The sequence below is a fragment of the Sminthopsis crassicaudata genome, chromosome 5 (assembly GCF_048593235.1).
Source record: "Sminthopsis crassicaudata isolate SCR6 chromosome 5, ASM4859323v1, whole genome shotgun sequence".
NCBI lineage: Eukaryota > Metazoa > Chordata > Mammalia > Dasyuromorphia > Dasyuridae > Sminthopsis > Sminthopsis crassicaudata.
In genome coordinates this window covers 59,703,855-59,729,104 of record NC_133621.1, presented here as the reverse complement: position 1 = coordinate 59,729,104, position 25,250 = coordinate 59,703,855, and the positions used below count along the sequence as shown (strand labels likewise).

General features: G+C 37.6%; 1 protein-coding gene across 1 annotated transcript in view; it reads right to left on the bottom strand.

Moving 5' to 3' along the window:
• MSRB2 (methionine sulfoxide reductase B2) overlaps positions 1 to 24,681 on the bottom strand; it is a 30,005-nt gene extending 5,324 nt beyond the window's left edge. The window contains exons 1-3 of the mRNA XM_074266917.1: positions 24,504 to 24,681; positions 19,105 to 19,199; positions 14,433 to 14,509 (exon numbers count right to left, since the gene is read on the bottom strand). Coding sequence (XP_074123018.1) covers positions 14,433 to 14,509; positions 19,105 to 19,199; positions 24,504 to 24,609 — 278 coding nt within the window. The 5' untranslated portion in view covers positions 24,610 to 24,681. The remainder of the gene's footprint in view (positions 1 to 14,432; positions 14,510 to 19,104; positions 19,200 to 24,503) is intronic.
• Between the last annotated feature and the right edge of the window lie 569 nt (positions 24,682 to 25,250).

Here is a 25,250-nt window from a genome sequence, read left to right as displayed (position 1 = left end):
CTTTTATTCTTCCATATGAATTTTGTTGTTATTTTTTCTAGGTCATTAAAATAGTTTCTTGGGAGTCTGATTGGTATAGCACTAAATAAATAGATTAGTTTGGGGAGTATTGTCATCTTTATTATATTCGCTCGGCCTATCCAAGAACATTGAATGTCTTTCCAATTATTTAAATCTGACTTTATTTTTGTGGCAAGTGTTTTGTAATTTTGCTCATATAATTCCTGACTCTCCTTTGGTAGATATATTCCCAAATATTTGATACTATCGACTGTTATTTTGAATGGAATTTCTCTTTGTATCTCTTGCTGTTGGATTGTGTTGGTAATGTATAAAAATCCTGAGGATTTATGTGGATTTATTTTGTATCCTGCGACTTTGCTAAAATTCTGGATTATTTCTAATAGCTTTTTAGCAGAGTCTTTGGGGTTCTCTAAGTATACCATCATGTCATCTGCGAAAAGTGACAATTTGATTTCTTCATTTCCTACTCTAATTCCTTGGATCTCTTTCTCGGCTCTTATTGCCAAGGCTAGAGTTTCTAGTACTATATTGAATAGTAATGGTGATAGTGGGCAACCTTGTTTCACTCCTGATCTTACAGGGAAAGGTTCTAGTTTATCACCATTACATATGATGTTTACTGAAGGTTTTAAATATATGCTCCTTATTATTTTAAGGAATAGTCCATTTATTCCTATACTCTCAAGCGTTTTTAGTAGGAATGGATGTTGGATTTTATCAAATGCCTTTTCTGCATCTATTGAGATGATCATATGGTTTTTATTAATTTGATTATTAATATGGTCAATTATACTAATAGTTTTCCTAATATTAAACCAGCCCTGCATTCCTGGTATAAATCCCACTTGGTCATAGTGTATTATCCTGGGGATGATTTTCTGAAGTCTATTTGCTAATATCTTATTTAAGATTTTTGCATCAATATTCATTAAGGAAATTGGTCTGTAGTTTTCTTTCTCAGTTTTCGATCTACCTGGTTTAGGTATCAGTACCATGTCTGTGTCATAGAAGGAATTTGGTAGGACTCCTTCAATCCCTATTTTTTCAAATAGTTTACATAGCATTGGAGTTAGTTGTTCTTTAAATGTTTGGTAGAATTCACCTGTAAATCCATCTGGTCCTGGGGACTTTTTCTTAGGAAGCTGGTTAATAGCTTGGTCTATTTCTTTTTCTGAGATGGGACTATTTAGACTACTTACTTCTTCCTCTGTTAATCTGGGCAAGCTATATTTTTGAAGGTATTCTTCCATTTCATTTAAGTTATCGAATTTATCGGCATAAAGTTGAGCAAAGTAGCTCCTAACTATTGTTCTAATTTCCTCTTCATTAGTGGTGAGTTCACCCTTTTCATTTTCAAGACTATCAATTTGCTTTTTCTCTTTCCTTTTTTTAATCAGGTTTACTAAGGGTTTGTCTATTTTGTTGGTTTTTTCATAAAACCAACTCTTAGTTTTATTAATTAATTCAATAGTTTTTTTACTTTCAATTTTATTAATCTCACCTTTTATTTTTTGAATTTCAAGTTTTGTGTTTGTCTGGGGGTTTTTAATTTGTTCCTTTTCTAGCAATTTTAGTTGTAAACCCAATTCGTTGGCCCTCTCTTTCTCTATTTTATGCAAGTAGGCCTGTAGAGATATAAAACTTCCCTTAATTACTGCTTTGGCTGTATCCCACACATTTTGGTATGATGTCTCATTATTGTCATTTTCTTGGGTGAAGTTATTAATTATGTCTATGATTTGCTGTTTTACCCAATCATTCTTTAGTATAAGATTATTCAGTTTCCAATTATTTTTTGGTCTATTTTCCCCTGGCTTTTTATTAAATGTTATTTTGATTGCATTATGGTCTGAAAAGGATGCATTTACTATTTCTGCCTTACTGCATTTGATTTTGAGGTTTTTATGCCCTAGTATATGATCAATTTTTGTATAGGTTCCATGAACTGCTGAGAAGAAAGTATATTACTTTCTGTCTCCATTTAGCTTTCGCCAAAGATCTATCATATCAAACTTTTCTAGTATTCTATTTACCTCTTTGACTTCTTTCTTATTTATTTTGTGGTTTGATTTATCTAATTCTGAGAGTGCAAGGTTGAGATCTCCCACTATTATAGTTTTGCTATCTATTTCCTCTTGCAGCTCTCTTAATTTCTCTTTTAAGAATTTAGATGCTGCACCACTTGGTGCATACATGTTTAATATTGATACTGCTTCACTATTGATGCTTCCCTTTAGCAGGATATAATGCCCTTCCTTATCTCTTTTAATTAGATCAATTTTTGTGTTTGCTTGATCTGAGATGAGGATGGCTACTCCTGCTTTTTTGGTTTTGCCTGAAGCATAATAGATTCTGCTCCACCCTTTTACTTTTAGTTTGAATGTCTCATCCTGTTTCAGGTGTGTTTCCTGTAAACAACATATAGTAGGATTCTGACTTTTAATCCAGTCTGCTAACTGCTTCCTCTTTATGAGGCAGTTTGCCCCATTCACATTTATGGTTAGAAGGACTAATTCTATATTGCTTGCCATCCTATTAACCCCTGCTTATGCTTTTCCCCTTTCCTTCCCTTTTACCCTCCTATCCAGTATTAAACTGGTAAACACCACTTGCTTTTCACAGCCCTCCCTTTTTAGGATCCCTCCCCCACCTTAAAGATCCTCCCCTTATTTTACCCCTTTTCCTCGAAATTACTGTATTCCCTTCCCCTTATCTTACTCCTTCCCTTTCACTTTTCAATGAAGTGGAAGAAGTTTCACCATAAATCGAATATGTCTATTGATACACGCTATGTTCATCTCCCTCCTTTCTTTCTCTCAGATATAATAGGTTACCTTTGCCTCTTCATGAGATGTAGTACCACCACTTTATACTTTTTTATGATATAATCTCCTTTCCACCTCTAGTTTCTAAGACAAATTGTACATATGTTCTTTACATATTTTTTTGACAGAAGTATAGTTCTCAAGATTTCTTTTTACCTTTTTTTAGAAGTCTCTTGAGTTCTGTATTTGAAGATCAAACCTTTTATGTAGGTCTGGTTTTTTCATCAAAAATAGATGGAATTCATTTATTTCGTTAAATGTCCATCTTCTTCCCTGGAAAATGATGCTCATTCTTGCTGGGTAAGTTATTCTTGGCTGCATACCAAGTTCCTTAGCCTTTCGGAATATCATGTTCCAGGCCCTGCGTTCTTTTAATGTGGACGCTGCTAGATCCTGTGTTATCCTTATTGTGGATCCTCTATATCTGAATTGTTTTTTTCTAGCAGCTTCCAATATCTTTTCCTTTGTCTGATGGTTCTTGAACTTGGCCACTATATTTCTTGGCGTTTTGATTTTAGGGTCCCTTTCAGTAGGTGATCGATGAATTTTTTCAATGTCTATTTTACCCTCTGTTTCCAAAACGTCTGGGCAGTTCTCTTTGATAATTTCCTCGAAAATGGTGTCCAAGCTCTTTTTTTCCTCCCATTTTTCAGGGAGTCCGATTATTCTCAAATTGTCTCTCCTGGATCTGTTTTCCAGGTCTGTTGTCTTTCTGGTAAGGTACTTGACAGTCTTTTCAATTGTTTCATTTCTCTGGTTTTGCTTGACTCCCTCTTGGTTTCTCCTTGAGTCATTCATTTCTACTTGTTCCAGTCTAATTTTCAATGATGTATTTTCTTCACTCACTTTTTTTATATCTCTTTGTAATTGTCCAATTGAGTTTTTATCTTCTATGGAATTTTTTTCCATTTTATCCATTTTATTTTTTAGAGAGCTGATTTCTTTTTCCAGCTCTCTAATCCTGTTTTCCTTGGAGTTGTTTACCTTTTCCAGCTCACTAATCCTGTTTTCCTTGGAGTTGTTTACCTTTTCCAGCTCACTAATCTTGTTTCTCAATGATTTGATTTCTTTATCCATTCTGTCTTTGAATGCATGGGATGACTTCTCCAGGCTCTCTTGCCAAGCTTCCCTTTCCTTTTCCCATTTCTCTTCCAGCTCTCTTGTGAGAGCCTTTTTGATTTCCTCTATGAGGTTCTTTTGTATTGAGGAGCAGCTTATATCCCTCCCAGGGGATACATCTGGGGACAGTCTGTTCCTAGTCTCCTCAGCATTTGAAGTCTGCTCCCTCTCCACACAGAAGCTGTCAATGGTTAGAGCCCTTTTGAATTTTTTGTTCATTTTGTCAGAGCAGGAATCAAAGAAAACAAACTGACAAGAGAAACAATTGGTCTGTTTTGCGGGGGATAGGGCTGGATGTTATTAATGGGCTTCCTCTACAGACTGGGGGTAGGGCAGCAGAGAGCCACTAACAGAACAGCAATGACTGTACTGAGTCTGCACTCTGAGAACACACCGAGTCAGTCCAGGTGGGGGTTGGGGGTGGCCTGGCTCTGAGAGACGCTGGCTTTCTGGGGTTTTAATCTTCACCTCCGGTGTTTACACCCTCTCCACCGCTCCTGGCTTGCTGCCAAGACGGAGCATCCACACTGGGGCAAAAGCCCTTTCACAGAAACGGCAGAGATCACACCCCTCCCCCTCCGGTCTGAGCTGTGTGAGCTGCCTGTCTTGCTCTGGCTGTCTGCCCTCAGTCTGCGCCCAGTCTGATTGACCCTCCCCCGAACAAACACAGACCTTTTCTGGCGACTTTCAAGGATGTCTTCTCTTGGTGATCATCTGTGGATTTCTTTCTGGGTCAAGCATTAAGTCAGAGGCTTGTCATGAAGTAAGTTCTGAGAGAAAACGAGCTCAAGCAGCTGTCTGCCTCCACGCCGCCATCTTGGCCGGAAGTCCTACTAAACAGTTTTAATGCTAAATGTTTGGGAGAAGAGTTCATTTTTGTTACATGATGTGAGATCATCAATTTAAATTTAACTATCAAACTGAAGAGAATGCTTAGGCAGAGAGAATATGGGAAAAGCATAAACAAATATACCAACTTGAATAGGACATAGAATGAAGGGAGAATATTATGTATTACTTTTGTAAAGATAGGTTGGAGCTATATTGTGAAGGCTTTTAAATGCCAGATAAGTCTGTATTTTATCCTAGAAGCAGAGGAGTTTTTTAAGGAGGAGGCTGGCATAGTCAAACTTAAACTTTGAAAATACAGTTTAGCAGCTGTATGTGATTTGAATTGTAGGGAAAACAGACCAAATATAGCCTGGTCTTTCCAGGCTAGTTTTGTATTGGAGTATACTAGAATGGTGGCCATGTCAATAGAGAAACATATGTAGGTAGAATTTTGCAAAATTGATTGAATATGGAGATGGGGCTGGAGGGATGAAGGAAAAGGCTTGCAGATGACTTCAAGATTATTAACATGGAACTGGTGGAATTGTTAATAAAAATAGAGAAGATTAAAAAATAAAAATGACCTTTTTATTAAGAGTGAAATGGGATATTTTTAAAAAATGATCAAATAATTCCACACATAGTCTCTTCCTCTTTCAAATCCAGAGAAGTTCAGTGTGTGATCTCATAAAACTTCAGCAACTAGCTGTCCCACTGTGTGATGAAACAAGCCAGGGATGGGAAACATGGGCTAATTTGATTGTGTGACTTGAGTAACTCATTCAATCTCTGTCTACCTCAGTATGCTCACCTATAAAGTGGAATAACAATAGGACTTATGTTTCAGGGTTATTAAGAGGATCAAAATATTAAGAACGTAGTGCCAGGCACAAAGATGTTTCTTTTATGTTTGCATCCATCCTCTCTTCTTCCCTCTCTAGACTCCTTTCTTCCTCACTTTCTCTCTTCCTTTTTGCCTTTGTTCCCTTCATCTATATGCCTACAATTTCTCAAAACAAAAATTATTCCAGCATACAATATTCATCTCATTCTATCTGGCCTAAAAAAGATCCAGGAAATGTATTTTTATCATGTTTATTCTCTGCCCAGATATTCTGTGTTAACCCATATTTGATGATACTATGAAGAAAATTCATCTTATTAAACTATGGTTTCATGAATGATAAATCATACTCATCATTAATAGAGAAAAATATATACAAATAAGTCCTAATTCTAAGACAATAATAAAAAGATAAATTTTCTAAAGTTATACTTTAATAAGAATAAGCTCTTTGTAGACAGAATTAACAAAATCTAGATATAGGCTCTCATAGCACAGGCCCAACTTGTACAAACATATAAACAACCTGTTTAGGAGACTTCAAAATTTAAGAGCATTTAAAAGAGTCAATTCCAGGGGCAGCCAGTTGGTGCAGTGCATAGAGCACCAGCCTGAAGTCAGGAGGACCTGAGTTCAAATCTAATCTCAGATACTTAAGACTTCCTAGCTGTGTGACCCTGGGCAAGTCACTTAATCCCAATTGCATTAGGGGAAAAAAAAAAGTCAATTCCTACTTAGGCACAGTTTGAGTAGCATGCTTTAAGAAACACAATGTAAGAAATAGGAATATTCTGGATTTATCCCAACTTACTCCTAATTATTTTAAATTTCAAATCCTGGCAATTTCCTATTCCCCAAAATCAATACATACCGACACCTAGTGGTAAATGGCAAAACTCACATCTTAACAATTCCCCTTAATTTAATGGAATTCACCATAGGGTTTTAAGCAACAACCCTTAGATAGATGCCTACTTCATATATCAGACCAGGATGATATGAAACCAAAGTTAAGGAGAAATTTAAAGGAGAATTATAATTGTGAAATCTGCTTTATGACTCCAAGAGAATTCAAAGAGAATTCAACATATTTACTGAAAACAAAACAGATTTTCATGAGCACTTTTATGGAAGAGGGAGACAGACTTACACAACCCTATGAAGCAAGACTCTAGAACTCCCCTGACCATTCATTACTTTTCCCTTAATATATTAAAAAAAAAAAAAAAAGGAACAAACTTGAATATGGATTAGTGGGAACTGCCAAAGAAGTCACCCAACATTCAAGCTCCTGGTCTTTGAATGAGTCTGGGAGGTCAAAATTTTCTTGTTCCAAATGAGATCAGGACAAAAAGGGTAGAGTGATTAGTTCTTACTATTAGGGTGGGATAGACTGTTCATGGTCATTCATTCATCCAACAAACATTTATTAAAGGCTGTTGTCATGGTTCAAACCAATTTCTATAGTTGACTGTGGGTCAAGTAGGACAGCTTACACGTTTGTCTACAAAGTGGATGGGGAGATAAATAAAAACAAGAGGTCCACATATGAAATTTCTTTAAACCAAGCTTTGAATTCCATTTCTGTTTCTCAGTCTTTAATATAAGATGTCATTTTTTCCCCTTGCCTTTTTTTAAACATGTATACCTCTACAATCAACTTTCTTACAGGTTTGCCTTAATGGAAATTTAGTGAAAATATTTTCCTTTTTGTCCTCTATCTTCTTTTGATATACCTCTGTAGAGATTGGAATTGATTTGTTCGTGTGTGTAGGTTTTATTTGTTTATGGGAAATACTTTTCCCAGACTTTGCAAATTGGATATTTCAAAGAAAACCAATTGCCAATAAAACCAAAACTACAACAAAAGAAAAGTTCTTTCTATTTAGAAAACAGAGGAAAAACAATTACATTGACAATGTCCAGACCACATGTGTAAATGCACACATACATATACACATACAACTTATGAAATTAAATTTTTACTACTGAAAATGTAGGTTCTCAAGAAGTTTCAAATTTTTTTTAATACAAAGTGGAATCAGCTTTTTTCAGCTATACATATGTTGAGCTAACATCTATGAAAGGGCTATTTGGCTTTGGGATATATGTGTAGTTTTCCTGGTCTATAAGTCAACATCAATCATGATGCCTTCTGAGTAGCTTCTTTCTTACCAGGATAAGCGTGATTGCTAAGAGTGATTCTGGAGATACCAGCATGTGCAGCAGTTCTGAACTATCAATCCCTAATAGCACATTTATGATTTCCCCTGTTAAGTTAGAATGAATAGCTTGAATAAGTGTGAACAAATGCTCTTCTAATATCTGTTTGTTTCTGTAGAAAAGTAGCCTCCAGAATGAATATTGTAAGGGAGAATCTCAACTCACTGTGCTGTAGTAAGGAAGCAATAAGAATAATAACTAACATTTACATAACATTTACTACAATTCTGGAAGGTTGGTATTATTGTCATCCCATATTACAGGTAAAGAAATTGAGGCAAAAAGAGATTAAGTGATTTCCCTAAAGTTCCCTAATTACTGTGTTTGAGGCTAGATTCCTAACTCCAGGTTCCATGTTCTAATCTTTGAGATACTTTGCTGCCACTAAGTGGGAAGGTTTCTGGATCTGCAGTCACAGTATTTTAGATTTAAGCCTTAGCTCTTCTACTTACAACTTGAGTAATCTTAACCTCTTTGGATCTCAGTTTTCTCATCTAAAAGGGCCTTTCCTGGTGCGCTCTCTCTTCTCTTCTCTCTCTCTTCTCTTCTCTTCTCTTCTCTTCTCTTCTCTTCTCTTCTCTTCTCTTCTCTTCTCTCTTCTTTCTCTCCCCTGAGGCAATTGGGGTTAAATGACTTACCCAGAGTCACACAGCTAAGAAATGTTAAGTGTCTGAGGCCAGACTTGAACTCAGGTCCTCATGATTTCAGGGCTGGTATTCTGATTCTAAATATCTAATCCTAAAGTAATGATCTGTTATGAAGGACAGACCAATAGATTTAGGATAATGAGAATATATAAAGGATATAAATGTTGCAAAACAGTACAAAATATAAAACAGATTACAAAATTAAGGAAAATTAAGGAGATTTTGCACAAACAAAACCAATGCAACCAAATTTATAAGGAAAGCAAAAAACTGGAACTTTTTTTTTTTTTGCAAGAAGTATCTCTGATAAAGGCCTCATTTCTGAAATACATAAATGAGTCAAGCTTATAACAACACAAGTCATCCCCAAAGCAGTAAATGGCCAAAGGATATAAACAGGAAGTTTCTTTTTAAAAAAAATTTTAGGTTATACATGTATATTCATTTTTTTTGTATATTTCTATGAGTCATGTTGAGAGAGAAAAAAACAGAACAAAAAGGAAAAAAAAAACATGAGAAGGAAAAAAGAGGGGGAAAAAAGTGAAAATAGTGTGTGTTGATCTATATTCAATCTCCACAAGTCTAACACTGGGCTTTGGGTCCTTCTAGCTTGGGAGAGCTTTTACTCTGATGTCATACTCTTTAGCATTTAGGCCATATATTTATACTGCAATGATGTATCAGGCAGTATTTATTCCTTATCTTTTTATGATGAGAGGCTTTCCGATACTGTATCTACACTGTTCAAAGGGCTTCTCTTTATTAAAATGAGAGAGTATTTCCATTTCTCATAATATACTTAAGTTTAGGTAAGTCCTCAAACTACAATCTGTCTTTCAAGTCAGAATAAAAAAATGAAGAAAAGAAATACATGGTCAATCTTTTTTTTTTTTTTCCTCTTTGCTTAAGACATGATGAGTCTCAATATTAAGTGAAGTTTTAAAAGTCTTTACTGTAAACTTCCTCCCCATTGTTTTCTGCCAGGAAGCCACATGGACTTAAGGGTTTTCCCTTCTGGGGGTAGGATATAGTACAGAAAAGCATATCTTTTCTCTTTAGCAAAAGTTCCTTCAAGTCCCCACTATCTCTGGAAAGAACCAGTTGTGATATCTCTTGGTATAACTTTTTATCTTGGAAGACTTTCAGAGCTTTTCACTTTCTAATTGGAGAATTTGGTATATCTCCTATCCCCTTACATTATCCTCTCCCCAGTTTCCCTTTTGTCCTTCAATCAAAGTGAGAGCTGTAAGACAATAAATAACCTCTTCTCCTGACCGAGTTGGAAATTCTGTATTTCTAGAGATCCCTCCATTTTTCATATCATTTGGGAGATTAACTGCTGTGCAGTCCCAATCAAAGATATAAATAAAGATCCAATAAGATCCCATTCCTTCCAAACCTTTTTGAAATTCTCTTAATAGCCTTAGAAGCTTAAGAATGGTTACATACTTTGTTTTTTTCTTGCACATATACACATTTAGCTTTCTTAACTTTCTTTTCTTTAATGAGTTTGCAAGTTAAATGTCTTGCTTATCCTTATTCTTCAGAAAAATAAACTAAATTTCCTCCTTTCTGTTAATATTTTGTATTTTTGCATTTATGGTTATGGTTAACTTTCTAGGATAAGTTATGTGAAGGTGAAAACTGATTCTCTTTGCTTTTTTGGAATATTTTAATGTTTTTCTTCTATTTCTTATACACAAGTAACAGCTTTTTACTGATTTTCACTTTTCTCTTGGTATATGAAAGGATTCTGCTAGACTGCTTACAAGATTTTATGTTTGTTGGAATACTGGATATCTAGAGTTTCACAGGGACAGTTCTGGGTAAGCTTTCTTTCTCTTAATGATCTGAGGAGTCTTGTTCTATATATTTGCCCTATATATCTTAACATTTCTGGAATACTTTCTCGCATGATTTATTAAAGTTTGGTATTGTGAATTTTCATTTCATTGTATTTTTTTCCCCAAAGTGATTCTCCAATCATCTGGGTGCGTTTTATCCTCAAAGTCAGTTGTGTTGACTTGTAGAAAGGTCAGTTTTCTATCAATCTTCTAATCTTTTTATTGTGATATAATAAATTTTTCTTTCATTTTCTCTCTTTTTATTCCATAGAATCTACTGTTTTGGAGAAATTCTTCATACTTTATCCTTATTTATTATGGTCTGTCTTACTGATTTCTTTTCTTGACAGCTCTAGTTCTTCATTTTTATTTCTTCCACTAATTCTTTTACTGTTTTGTGGAAGTTATTGTAATTGTTACTGCATATTCTCTTATGAGATTTTTGAATCACTTCTTTCATTACATATATTATTTATTCATTATATTGGAGCTTTAGGTTGCATACCCACTTTTATTTTTAATCACTATCTCTACTGTTTTTTTTTTTAAAGGGGGCAGTTTTTCTTGTAATGAGTTTTTATTGACTGCTATTCTTTTACTGATGCATTTCTTGATATTTGGAAAGATACTGGAGATGGGGTAGGAAGGGAATAATCCAGACTTAATCATCATGAGTCATCAGCTATCTTAACAGGAGCCCTCAGATGCTAGACTTTATAGCTAGCTTGCATTCTGAGGTACCACAGATATGTTATCTCAAACTCCCTGCTGCCTGAAGCAGCTTTTCCCCCAGTTTTTGTTATGACTAATTAATAAAGAATCCCCCCTAATAGCCAGCCTGGAATTTGCTTTTCTGCAGCTTTGCATTTCTTCTGATTTTGCTAGCTGGAACCAAGAAGAACAAGTTTAATCTTTCCTTTATATAATAATAAGATACTTTAAAATATCAATGACTTCTATCCTACATCTTATTTTTTCCCCAGACTAAACATCCTGTTTTTTCAATTCTCTCTTGAATAGTGTTGTCTCAAATCCCATCATCAATCTAGTCATACTCTTTTTGAAACATTCACTTTGTCAATGTTCTTTCTTCATTATATGTGGTTAACATCCCTGAGTCTCACTTTTTTACCTAATTGATAGCTTCCATTTGTAGAATATATTTTTCCAAGTAATTCCATATACACAACCTCATTTGATCAGCACAATAATCCAGTCATTGCTATCATAGCTATTAAAATCCATGTGTTGACTAACTACCAGGAGGTTTGGCAAGAATCCTCATTATATAAATGAAGAAATCAAGTCTCAGAGAAGTTGAGATTTGTTTCACAGTTTATAATTCCCTACTAAGTGCTCAGTACTGTACTAAGTGCTGTGGGAACACAAATGTACACAATAGTTCACAACCCTTAAGTGTCATCGGCAAAGCTGGAAAAGAACTTTAATGTCAACTAAATCTTTCATTTTGCAAGAGAGGAAAATGGGGCCCAAAGAATGACTTGCTGAAGAATGCACTAGTAGCAGAATTGAGACTCAAATTCAGGTTTCCTGAATCTGAATCTGGTGTTCACTCCAACATGATTCCTCAGCAATCTCATTGGGACAGAATTAACCAACAGGGAATAGCAAGAACAATTAAGAATTGAGTATTTAAATAAAAAAAAGAAGTACTCAAAAGTTTCAGGAATAAGATAGGACTAGAGCTTTGGGTTTACACGATGAATATGTTTTAGATAAATGGAAGGAAGGAGAGGGGTATTCAGAGGGGAAAGGGGAACCAAGATGGTCAAAGATGGAGAATGAAAATGGAGCGGGCAGGGCAAATATGTGGAGTCGCTCTATCTGATTGTTGGGAATGGTCTGAAGAGAAAACACTGACTCTACCTTACAGATAAAGAAATCAAGTACAAGAAAAGGAAAAACAAAAACAAAATCTCAGGCACACAAACAGAGCAGGTCAAAGCAAATACATTTAGAAAACTGGAAAGGCTTTGAACTTTCATAATTTACCCTAAAGTATATCATGGAAAGTTAGATTTCTGGCAACAAAAGCATATATATTGACAAAGTATCCCTGATTGCTCCTCTCTGCCTCCTCAGTGTGCTATGCCCTAGGGGGCTGTTGACCCTACTTACCCTTACTTCTCCACAGTGTTGACATAACTCATTCAAGGAAAGACTCCTTAACTTTTCTCATTCATGTTCAAAGATAATGTTAAAAAGAAAAAAAAAAAAAATCTAGTTAACATACAGTGGCAGCAAGTTAAGCCTTTTAAAAATTGTCAGACACATTCTTTATTTTCCTGTGTCTTTGACAAGCAAGATTCAGCTATGATTCTGCACCTAGGAGCATGTACATTTCATCGGCATTTTAAAAATCTAGGGCTGTTCTGGTGCTCAGAACATGTTTCTCTGTCTTTATGAGACCTTAGGTCTCTGAGATAACCAGTGTCAATGGCACTGTGGAAATATGATTTGCAAATTGTGTAAAAATTAACCTATTTAGCCTCAATTACCTCACATCATTTTAGGGCTGACTGCCATCTCAGATCATTTCTCACAAGTCACTGATGGAGTAAATGAATCCAGGCAGGAGCCTGCCTATCAATGAGAATGAAGGAAAAATCAATCCTAATCTCCATTCATCCTTTGATAGCAGGGGTCTGGTCTTCCCCAAGTCCTAATGTAGTCCACATTAGCCACCGTGCTGGAAAACCCAATCTGTTCAAGGCCAAGAAGACATAATGAACTACTGTCTAATGGAAGATTCACAGAGCTGGCTTGATTTATATTTTATTCTAAACCAATTTAGAGGAGATGCACAAGAAAGGAAAACATCTTTGAAGTTCTAAAAAACAGGACTTCAAAGATGTTTTCCTTTCTTGTTCATCTAATCTACTTCTTTTTAGACTGTTTCCTGCATGTCTAAACAAAAAGCCTTTGTTGTGAGAGTTCAGATCCTGATTCACTTAAAAGAGTCTTTGAAATCAAGGGACAATTTAATTTACTTTTAACTCTATAGAAAAGGGCATGGTATTCACCACTGTCAAGTACTTTGGGGAATCTATCCTCATAAAAAAACTACATTTCTTAAATTAAGTTATAAACCCATTTTCTCCAATAGGGCTACCAATTTCATCTCATGATAATAGAGCATTATGGTCTTTCCTCCCTCCCCCATATCTTTTTTCCCTTAAAAACATTCTCCTGGCTTTGTCTTTAGGTATCTAATAATATCATTATTTGTATTTTATAGTTATAGAGCACACAGAAGGAAAAACACAAAACTAGACTAAAAATAAAAATAAGTCCACACTTTACAATAATATGTTATAAAAATAATATTATTGACCTTTAGCAGGTGTTCTTAACTTTTTTATGTTTTCATGGATTTAGGTATCCAATAATATCGCTTATTTGTATTTTATAGTTATTGGGAGTACAGAAGGAAAAACACAAAGCTTGACTAAAAATAAAAATAAGTCCACATTTTACAATAATATGTTATAAAACCAATATTATTGACCATCAGCAGGTATTCTTAACTTCTTTATATTTTTTATGGATTTTTTTCATGGATGTCTTGAACAGGCTAAGGAAGTCTGCAGATTTTTTTTAATAATTGAAGGAAATGCTAAATTTCAGTTAGAGATTAATGAAAATAAAAATATAATTTTCTCCCCATCCAAGTCCATGGATTTCTGTACCCTCCCTATCCCCATAAGGCTTCATGGACACCAGGTTATGGACCCCTGTTTTGGATAGAAGTTCTACTCAAATTCTGACATTTTCAGTAAGTCCCAAACTTGTGTAAATTAAAAAAAAAAAAAAGACTTCAGATGGTGCAGTGGATAGAGCACTAGCCCTGAAGTCAGGAGGACTTGAATTCAACTCTAGCCTCAGACACTTAACCATTTCCCAGCTATGTGACCCTGGGTAAGTCACTTAACCCCAGTTGCCTCAGGAAAATTTTTGGGCACTGACTTTAGGCAGCACTGATTCCAGGTCAGCACACAGTATTTTCAGGGTTTGGAGCATGCAGCGCTTCCCAGCTTTGGAGGGAGATTCTTACCTAAAAAGTGGGCTATCACAGCAAACACAGTGATATATTCCTGGCTCTGTATTATTTAATAGGACTCCACTGAAGGGCTGCAAAATAAAGAAAGGCTGTTACTTTCTAGGCTTCATGTCAGGGACAAGTTCTACAGTATTATATTTTAAAAACAGGGATAAGTCTTAAAATGAAGGCCATAACTCAGAAACAGACCACGTTTCTAGGAATCTCTGTGCCAACCTGACAGGCAACCCAAATATCCCAAGTGAGAGCGACTGCAGCTCCAGAAGAAACCTGCAGACTTATTTACAGCTCAGTCTTTATTGTGCCAAATATTCAAATTGTGGCATTAATAATGCCTTGTATTTATCCTAACACCTTTCATCCAAGAACTTCAAAGTATTTTAAAAAGCAGGAGACCAAAGTCTCATCCTCTGCAACTATATAAGGTTTCAGCCTCCATTCCAAAGGAGCTAATTCAATAGGAATCTACTGGCTAAAGCACTTTGAAATCCCCAATTAAAATGGGAATATAAATATATAAAAGCCTAGCTGAGCAAGGAGGGGAGGAGATATTTTGTCTTTAATATGCTCCATGAGGTATTTGACATACTGCACAATTAAAAGTGTTAAATATGGGGCCAGGCTCTCCTAGTGACCATGATGGGATGTCCCAATTGGAAAGCAAGTACTTTTGGAACTTTGTATCTCCAGTGCCTGGTTCATAGTACATGTTAAATAAAAGTTTGTTGATTGATTTGGTAGCTGCATTAACTAAATGTGATAGGGCTTTATAACTTTAAAAGGAATTCATTATGAAGCCAGAGAACCATTGAGATGCTCGAGAAGTTGAATCAATAATTAAATGAATATCTTATCGTGAATGCACGCGGGAGCCTGTTGTCCATTTGTTTGGCCATTTCTCTCCTCCTTTGAACCTTTCTCCTACTCTCTTAGTTGCTCCAGAAATCCTCACTTATTAGCCCAGGGTTAGGTGAGAACTATGAATACTATCCTAACAGAAAGGAAGTTTTTTTGGATCCAGCTCCACTAAGCTAGCCAAAAGTCCTAAAGTGAAATCACTAGTAGCCATGGGAAATCAAACTTGGGGCTTCAAAGCTTCTCACGTGTTTCTTACTCAGAAAATGCAAAAGGTCAGACATTCAGACTCCCTATGGTAATTTTACCACTGTTTTGTAGAGTTCTGCATAAAGGACAATTTCAAATTAACCTTGTGAGCAGGCCATCTGGGCACATTTGGACCTTTTCCCTCTATAAACCCTAAAATTAGCTGTAGAAATCAGAGCTGGTTCTTTTGCCAAGAGGATCTGGCACCTTCCTTTATGGGCAGTACCACCCTGAGCCTCTATCAGGAGCATCTGTAATGAAGGGAAGTTTCTTGAATTTGTGGCACTTATGCTTGGGCTCATAAAATGCACCAAAGGGGCAATTCTATTTGCATTTTAAAAATACCCAACCTGCACACTTTGTATCTGCCTATTCAAATATGTCTCAGTCTTCAAAGCAAATTACTTTAGAATCTCCTTAATTTTCTCTGGCTCATAGTTGTCTCTCTCTACTATACAATGTAAGCTCACCCTATAACATTGCCTTGTCACTTCATCATATACTATCTTATATTGTCATTTAAGATTTAGTTGTGTATGACTTATATCCTCAAATATAGAAATGTCAATTATCATAATTATCATTTCATGCTGTCCAAAAGTACTTGGTAAATCATCAAATGCCATATAAGCTTTCTGGACATTTAATAAATTTCATCAGGGGCTCACAAGTCAGGCACATTTTAAAAATATAGAATATGGAAAAAGATAAATTCCAAATGGATTTGCAACATGAGTTCAGATCATAGACTGGGCTCATTTTGTAAAGTAGCCAAACATACAGGGTGTGTTATATATACCATCTGCCTAAGAAACCCACTAATTTATTCTACTAAACATCTGGCAGTTTATCTCCAGTATTTGAAGTATTTCACACACACCAAACGTTGTCTGGCAAATGGACACAGGAACCCTGGGAGTAGCAGTGCCTCTTGGACCACGTGATTCTGGTCCAGACTTCATGGCCATCATCCAGGGAGTGATTTCATGGAGAAAGGGCTAGTCATTCCTACCAACTGCCAACCAACTGTGTGCTACACAGAGGGCAGGCATGGCAGCTTAGCAAAAGTATTAAGGAGAGGAAAGAGAGAGAGACAGAGAGGCACAGAGATCCAGTGACACAGAGAAACAGAGAAAGAGAAACATAGAGAAGAGAGAGACAGAGAAACAGAGAGAGAGAGAGAGAGGAACAGAGACAGAAAGACAGAGAGACAAAGAGGCAGACAGACAGCAGACTGAGAGAGAGGAGGCAGCATGGGGCAGACAAGTCAAAGTACCATCACCTCAAATGCTCTCTTTCTCGACCCTGATGGAGCCAGTCCAGTACTGAGCCCCAGAGTCTTGGGCTTATTGGTGCTTCCAGCCCAGTGCCTTCAACCATCATTGTGGAAGTTAACATTGCAGCCACTCAAATCCTTAGCACTGTCAAATAATTCAGTGTTAGAAACTGATAAGATTTATCAGTGGAGATGACAATACAGAAGATACATGACAATCTGCTTTCCTTCTGCATTGTAAGGAACATGGGACCTTCCCCTCTGACATGTAGCTGAAACCTTCCCCATATGCTTTGTCCTCCCTATTATGAGATCCTGGAGAGCAAGGATCATCCCCAATGTTTTGCCCATAATTAGGGTTTACTAAATGCTTTTATTCATTTGTTCATCCATTCATTCTATACTTGAGAATTGGACCTACTTTGTAAACTCTGGGAGCCTCCCTAAGTACCCAGAGGACAAGTATAACTTGTGATTGACTTATGCTTCAGGAGGCATCATCTCTAAACTTCTGGGAGGGATGGGAAAAATATTGTGGTTTTATTCATTCTTTGTCTTAATTTTCATAAAATTTTCTCTGAAAACACCCTCTATACATTCAAAAGACTATAGTAGTTGAATAAGGCTAGAGGAGACACTTTCAGGAATAGAATGGGTGAGGATAATGTTATAACAATAATAATAATTTCACTTATGTCTCACAAAAACATGATGAACTAAGTTGATATTATTAACCCATTTTATTGACAATTAACAAGAGACTCAGATTAAAATACATGACTCAGGTCCCATTATTTAAATAGAGTAGAATTCAATTCAGAACACATTATTAGCTCCATATCTACTATCTTCAGGGAATTATGCCAGGCATAGACCTGAAATCAGTCTCTACTTACAGTCAGTTGATACAGGAGGTAGAACACAGAATTTAGAGAGGACTTGAGTTCAAATCTTGTTTCAGTAGTTGTGTGATCTAGAACAAAGCTCTTGAACCAAATGAACCAAATATGAACCAAAACTTCATTCAGCCTGTTTCCCCATCTGTAAAATGGGGAGAATGACAAGCACCTTCCTCACAAAGCTGTTGTGAGGATCAAATGAGATAATATATGTGAAAGTGTTTTATAAATTTAAAGTGATATATAAAATGAAGGTATTATTTACCATTTTTTACATAACTTTACAAAACTATATCACTGTAATATATATGTATATATATAAACATATATAATATATATGTATAGTAGCTCTGATTATTTAACACTATTTTCAAGTACAGGGTGTTCTTTCTATTGTAAAGTAGAGCATATCTAAATCATGGCATGAATTTGCATGGGCAAGTAAAACTGCAGCTATATTATAGCCTTCCTATAATACTGCTTTGATTTGAGCCACTTATACTCTCCAGGTGAAACTGCTTAATAATGCAATGCCTTCAGATGTTTAGTACCTAAATCTAAGTGGACAGTTTCTATCCCAAAGAGTCTTATAAGGAACATAGTAGTTTACAAAGTTTGGGATAGATTATAGTCAAAAGCAGAGAAAAATAATTCCTGCTTATATGCCACTTGAAGATTTACAACACACTTCTTATAGGTATGATTCTGATCCCTGTTTTATAGATGTGGAGCTAGAAGCACAGAGAAGATGACTCCAATGTGATCACATATAAGGGCAGAATGGAGATTCAGATGGAAGTCCTGAACTCCACATCCACAGAAAAGAATCTGAACAGAAATGGATGAAATGATGCTGCCAACAGGAATACAGATAAATAACTTTTCTTAGGAATTATCAAATTCTTTGATTGTTTGAAAGACAGCTTTATCAGACAAGGATTTCTCAACTCTTGAGTCTCAGGACAAGAAGTCTAGAACAAGAGTAGGCATCCTCCAGATTGTATCTGGAATTGGAAGACTGAACTTTGAAGCCCAGTTTATGTGGCCATAGGTGAGCTTAGGTTTTTAGTTTCCTCCTTTATAAACTGATAAGGTTGAGCTAGATGCTCTCTGAGATCCTGTCCAGATATAAATTCTGTGATCTCATGGCACAGTGGGAAAAGAATGGGATTTGAGATCAGAGGACTTGGTTACAAATCCTGAATTTGGGACTTTGACCTTCAAGCCAGATTGTCTCTCTGAGTCTCAGTTTTCCTATTTGTGGGATTGAGCTCCATGGTCTGTTAAAGTTCCTTAAGATCCTCTAATTCTATTTTCTACTCTTCCCTGTCCCTCTCTTCTGAACATCCTTTCCCTCATCCCTCCCTGCCCATATGGAGTAGTTTACCATTTCCGTTCCCTTTTCTCTAGTGACATAGTACTGTTCTGGAGTCAATTTCTTTTTCCAGTCAGTGGCTGGCTCACCATGCTTCTTGAGAGATCCTATATAGTTAAAAAAAAAAAAGAACATTTTAAAAGCATGATTCATTTTAATTTTACTTCCCTTCCATCCCCCTGAATTGGTCTCAGATAGCATACTATTCATCATCTTGCAGAAAAAGCAAAGAGACATTTAGTTCCTTTCTTCCCAGATTCTCACCCTCCATAGTTTCCAAGGACACTGTACAAAATGATTTGAGGGGTTCATCGATTTAATAAGAAATTTAATAACAAGCAGAAGCCCAGTCGTCTATCCATACTAGAAGCAGCTGGGGGTGGCTGGGTGGGGCAGTAGGGGAGAGAATCATTGCTGTAGTTATACACTAAAAACAGCTGAATAAATCTTGATTGAGCGTCTAAAGGGGTAGCACTTGACCCTTTCTCTTCTCTTATTGGTTCTGAAGAAATATTTCCTATCATGAGTATAGCTAGAAGCTATTACAGGAGATTCTATAGAAAGATAACTCAGAGCTGCTATATATCCCGATCTCCCTTCAAAAATTAATCATGGCTTTGTTTGCTGTGGAAGGACTGAGGGCAATGGAAAAGGAGTCATTGTTGGGGGGGGATGGGGACAGAGACATGGAGAGAGAAAGGGGTGGACAGCAAGGGGGCCATGAGAGGAGAGTGGGAAAGAGGGTGAAATGAAGAGTGGGAAAGGGAGAGAGGGAAGAAGAGAGAAAGAGGGAAAGAAAAAAGAAAGAAATCAAGAGAAAGAGAGTGAGAAAGAGGAGAGAGAAAGAGAGAAAGAGAGAGAAGAGAAAGGAGAGAGAAAGGAGAGAGAGACAGAGAGAGACAGAGAGAGAGAGACAGAGAGAGAGAGACAGAGACAGAGAGACAGAGAGAGAGAGACAAAGAGAGAGAAAGGAGAGAGAAAATATCTTCCTTTGCTTTCTTACAGGACCAATTAGGAGATGTTTTGACTGAATGATGAATTGGATTTAAGTCAGATTTGTGCAGTAATCAGTCTCTTTATTCTCTCTTTAGTGGCAAAACAAAGATTAAGATGATAGTGACACAAAGATTAAGATGATAGTGACAGACCAGGATGCAATGGATAACCTTGGTATCTTTGAGTCTGACCAAGCTCTAAGTGCCATTGGACTTCATGACCACCTTCATGGTGGTTGGAAAAAAACTGTTCTCATTCACTCATTCTGCCGGGGAAAGTCTTCACATGCTTGGGGCGGCTATCCCTTTAACTCACTGACAGGTTGAAACCTATTGGCTATCCTCAACCTGGTTTGGCTCATCTTCTGAGATCGTTTTACAGAGCGGGGTGGAGGCAAAGGAGGAGGAAGAGATGGCTGATGATCAAACTCCAATTTCTTGGTGTCACATTGTGAGAGCTGAGTGCCAGATAAACACCAAAGGTGAATGAGTAGCTCTGAAAAGGGCCCAGAAAACTCTCACAGCGCAAGTGCTAGTTTTCTTTGAATATTCCATACACCCCAGATGGAATCATAGTGCAAAAGGTAGAAAAAGAGGGGTTAGCCTTGGCAAGGATAAAGTCTATCTTTTTTTTTTTTTTTTTCCTCAGAGACTGATTCAAAGGTAGACAGAATGAGAGCCAATACCGAGAAAATTTGAAGTGTAGACTTAGGGAGAAGAGGGAGTTAAGATTCTGTGATTAGTCTCACATTCCAAATCTCTCATACTGAAAAGAATTGGAGAAGACTCATTTCTATTGTACAGCTATTCTCTCCAACTGAAATTTAGTCACTGTCCATCTATAAGCTGTGCTGTCATTGGTCATCAGTGGGTAGAGGAAGCAAGTAAGGAGCAAGGTTAATAAACCTAATTAGCATGGGTATTAGTATCTGGTAGTATTTTTTTGGCTCCCTGATAGCTTCTCCCTCCCACCACATATTTAGGGTATTCTGCCCTTGTTCTACTGCAAACTGGTATTGACTCAGGACCATAGGTTGAGAGGTAGAAGACTTTGGCCGTCTTCTCACCAAACCCTCTTATTCTACAGATAAAGAAGCTAAGACTCAGAGAAATTAAGTAATTAGTCAAGGTCACATGGATTGCAGATGGCAGAGTCAATATTTGAGCCCAAGTCCCTGGAATCTAAAGGGATTATACCATCCATAATACCATTAACTGTCTCTCAAGATGAGAGTACCAAACAGCTAAGCAACTTGCCAAGGGTCACAGAAATAGTGCATTTAAAGCAGAACTTGAACCCATCTTCTGAGAATGCTTCTCAATCAAAGCACAACAATTTAGAAGGCAACTGTGCTAACAAATATTATTCCCAAGTCAAATGCATTTATTAGCTTTGAATGGTTTATTGTCCTGGATCAATTCTGTTCTCTTTCATTAGCCCAGATTAATAATAAAGCATTAAATATTAGGGCCTCAGCATCCTGCTTAACCATCCACATCTATTTAACAGGTGAGAAATGGTCAAAGGCACCAGAGAAAATTATAGTCCCTTCTACACTTCTGCCTGTAGAGATGTAATTCACTCAAAATAAAGCTAGATGAAGGTATAATTATTAAAAATGGAATTATATTTTAAAACCACGTAGAGGAGGAAATAACTTAAGGAAACCTTGAGGTGAAATTTTCTAAAAAGCAGAGAAATATTTATAGTATAAATTACTGCTTTGTGATTCCTCTACTTGAGGGGGGGTGTGTGTGGATAGGGAACTGGCCTGCCTCTAAAACTAAATCAGAGGCAGAGTGATCCTGGGCAAGTCATTTAAATTTCTAAGACTTTAAGATATATAGTAGGTACTAAAATGCATTAGTCTAGGGAGTTAGTTTCCTACACCAATGAAATTCCAAGTTTTATTAAAAAATTTTTTTTTTCTATTATATGAACAGAAGGCTTTGAATATTGGCTTCCCTTCAAGTTTGTGGTAATGAAATTGGCACTTTTTTTTTGGATTTGGGAGCTGATTTAACAGCTGAAAGCATCACACCACTCATTCACATTTACAAAACAGACCAAAGTTCAACAAAATCTTTCTTCTCATGACCATTTGTGAGCTTCTGGAGCATTTATGGATAGCTTCACAAAGGAAAGGTTAAACGGAATATTAGAACACAATCATACTGCTTAATGAACTGCTAATAAAAATTTTTAAACCCCCCAGCAATCAATTTTCTCATTTAATGGGCTAAAATTAGCCTAAATCACCAATGCTCAGTTTAGTGTCATTCAGAGAGTACCAGTTTCTTAGAGTTAGAAGGGATCTTAGAGGTCATTTCCAATACCCTGCCTGAAAAATAAATCTGTTATCATCTATTATCTAGAGAGATAAGAACCCCTTATCTCTATACAGACAACTCCTAGATCTAAGTAGCCAGCCTTGGGCTCTCTCCTGACCCCCAATGCCATACCACAAATTATTTATTAGGCACTTTGAACTGGATATCCCCTTGGCATTTCAAACATAACATGCCCCCAAAAGAACTCAGTCTATTTTCTCACAAATCCACCCATCTTCTGCACTTCCCTATCATTGTTGAAGCTATCATTAATTAGACTTTCAGTAACCAAGGTTTGAAACTTGGGTCTCATCCTCGATTCTTCATTCTCACTCATCCCATGGAGTCAATCAGTTGCCAAATCTTGTTTTTTCTCACTCTGAGACATTTCTCAAATTTACATGGCCATTAATCACCATGTCTTGCCTGCACTATTTTGGAAGATTTCTTTTTGGTATTCTGGTCTCTCCCCCCTCTAATCCATGTTCTTCATAATGGCCAAAGAAATTTTCCTAAAGGACAGGTCTGAACTTGTCATCCCTCTATTCAATAAACTCCAGTAGCTCTCCATTACTTCTGGTGTCAAATATAAGCTCTTCTGTCTGACATTTAAAATTCTTTCCAGCTTGAACCATTCCCACTGTGGTAGCCATTTTACACATTATTCCTCCCTGCACACTAAGAGTCCAGCTGTTCCACACATGTGATATTCCATCCCTTTGTCCTGGATGACTTCCAGGCTTAAAATGCACTCCCCTTCCTCACTTCAGTCCCTTGGGATTTCTAATTCCTTTCAAGATCAAGCTGAGTTGCCATCTTGTAACCTCCATGTAGCCTGTAAGTATTTTTTATATATCTATGTGTACATCTTCTTTCCCCCTTAATAAATAACTTCTTTGAGGGCAGGGATTGTTTCATTATTGTCTTTAAGATGCTGAGTTTGAGAAATTGATGCTTTTTGACAGAGTGATTAAAAAAGTGAACAGTCAATTACCTACATAAGTGTGAAGCTCTGATGCTTGTTCTAGATTCAAAATCCTTGGTGGAGCAGGATAGTCCAGTGAATATATATATATATATATATATATATATATATATATATATATATAGTGCTTATCAGCCAATCAATCAATCAATAAGTATTTATTAGGCCCCTATTATATGCTAGTCAGAATGCTAAATGGCTTTGGATTAAAAAAATTAGCTTGTAATCTAATAAAGGATGTTATTCAATATACAACATGCAAGCAGCTAAATAGGAGATATCTGGTGAATTTCTGAAGAAAGGCATGGGCTTTGTTAAAGGTGGTTTCTTACAATAAGTGGACCTTTAGGTGAGCCTTAAGTCAGGGTTTTTTTGGTGTTTTTTTTTTGTTTTTTTTTTAATGTTGTTCATAATTCGTGACGTACTCTGTCCTAGTCCTGACCAAAAGGTTGACTATCTAGCTAATAAGGTTAAATATAAACCTCTGGAAAGGTAAGCAATACAACCTTGTAGGCACTACAAACTAAAGGAGAGGCAGAAAGATCCAGAGCTAGGTTTTGGGCCCAGAAGATAGAGGGAGAGCTCCTCTCTGAATCCCGACAGACTAGATTGGGGGAAAGGGATCTCATTTTGCACTTTTGTCGGAAAAAAACAGGGCTTAGAATACGCAGAGCCTGCAACTCCGACTCGCAGCCAAACAGAAAAGCAAAACTGAAAGCTGGAGAGAAGGGGTAGGACAGCTCGGGGCGGGGACAGCAGGGGACGTGACAGTTGGGGGAGGGACCAATTGGAGAGGGGCAGTTGGGGGAAGAGATAGCATAAGAGGGTCAGTTGGGGAGGAGATAGTTGGGCAGCTGGGGAGGGTGGATCTGGAGAAGGAGAATGAGGGAGAGCTCTGGGGGAGGGGACAGTTGGAGAAGGGATGGTTGGAGGGGACCGACGCGGGAGGAGACGCCTGAGGGTGGCGGTCCCAGGCGGTGAGAGGAGTGGAGGGGCCTGAGACAGACAGTGCTGCCCCTCGGCTCCCAAGGCGGTCTCTTGACTGCCGGGGCCCGAAGATCCCGGGATCCCCTTCCTCCCCCACGGGCGCACGGTCCTACCTACGTCCCGGTGGCTGGCCCTCCTCGGGCCGATGCAGACACGGGCCCCTGCAGGCAGCTCCCTCCAGCCCAGCCTGGACAGTCCTCGGAGGAGGAGCCGAGCCATCTTCGCGGCCCGCGGCTGGAGCCTGACCTAGGGACTGCGGAGCCCTCCCCAGGCCCGCCCCTTTCGGCGCAGGCGGAAGGGGAGGCGTGCTCCCGCGGCGAGGCGGCGGGGTGTGGGGTGCGCGGGACGGGGCTCTGGGCCCAGCTCGGGGAAAGAAGCCTCCCGCGAGCTCTCACCCGGGCTGCGCCTTCCAGGCCCGCAGTGCCCTGGACCTCAATCTGGGCTCCTTTTCTAGGCCAGGCCTGCGTGCTTTAGGCTAGGGATGCAGTGGCAGTGTAAGAAACGAGACGGGAGCTCCGCCAGAATTGGGATCATACCGGGCCACTCCCTTCGGTTTCGAGCTCGCCGGAACCAGCACCAGGCTTGGAAAAGAGACTTTTGGGGCTTAAATTTCCAAAACGTCTGCAGACTGGAGCAGCTGACCGCTCCTCCCCCTATAAAAGGCTTCAATTAAATCTTTTTTAAAAAATCAAATTAAATTAAAAATTTGTTTATTCATCATATATACCGTGCAAGACCGTGTTTTAGATGGTTGAGGATGTAACAAAAGTGCAAAATTTGGGCCCCTTCTTCAAACGCTTTACAGTCAGTTGGGAAATACAAACAAGTAAGTAAACAGATTTAAAGCGCACCCACAGCTT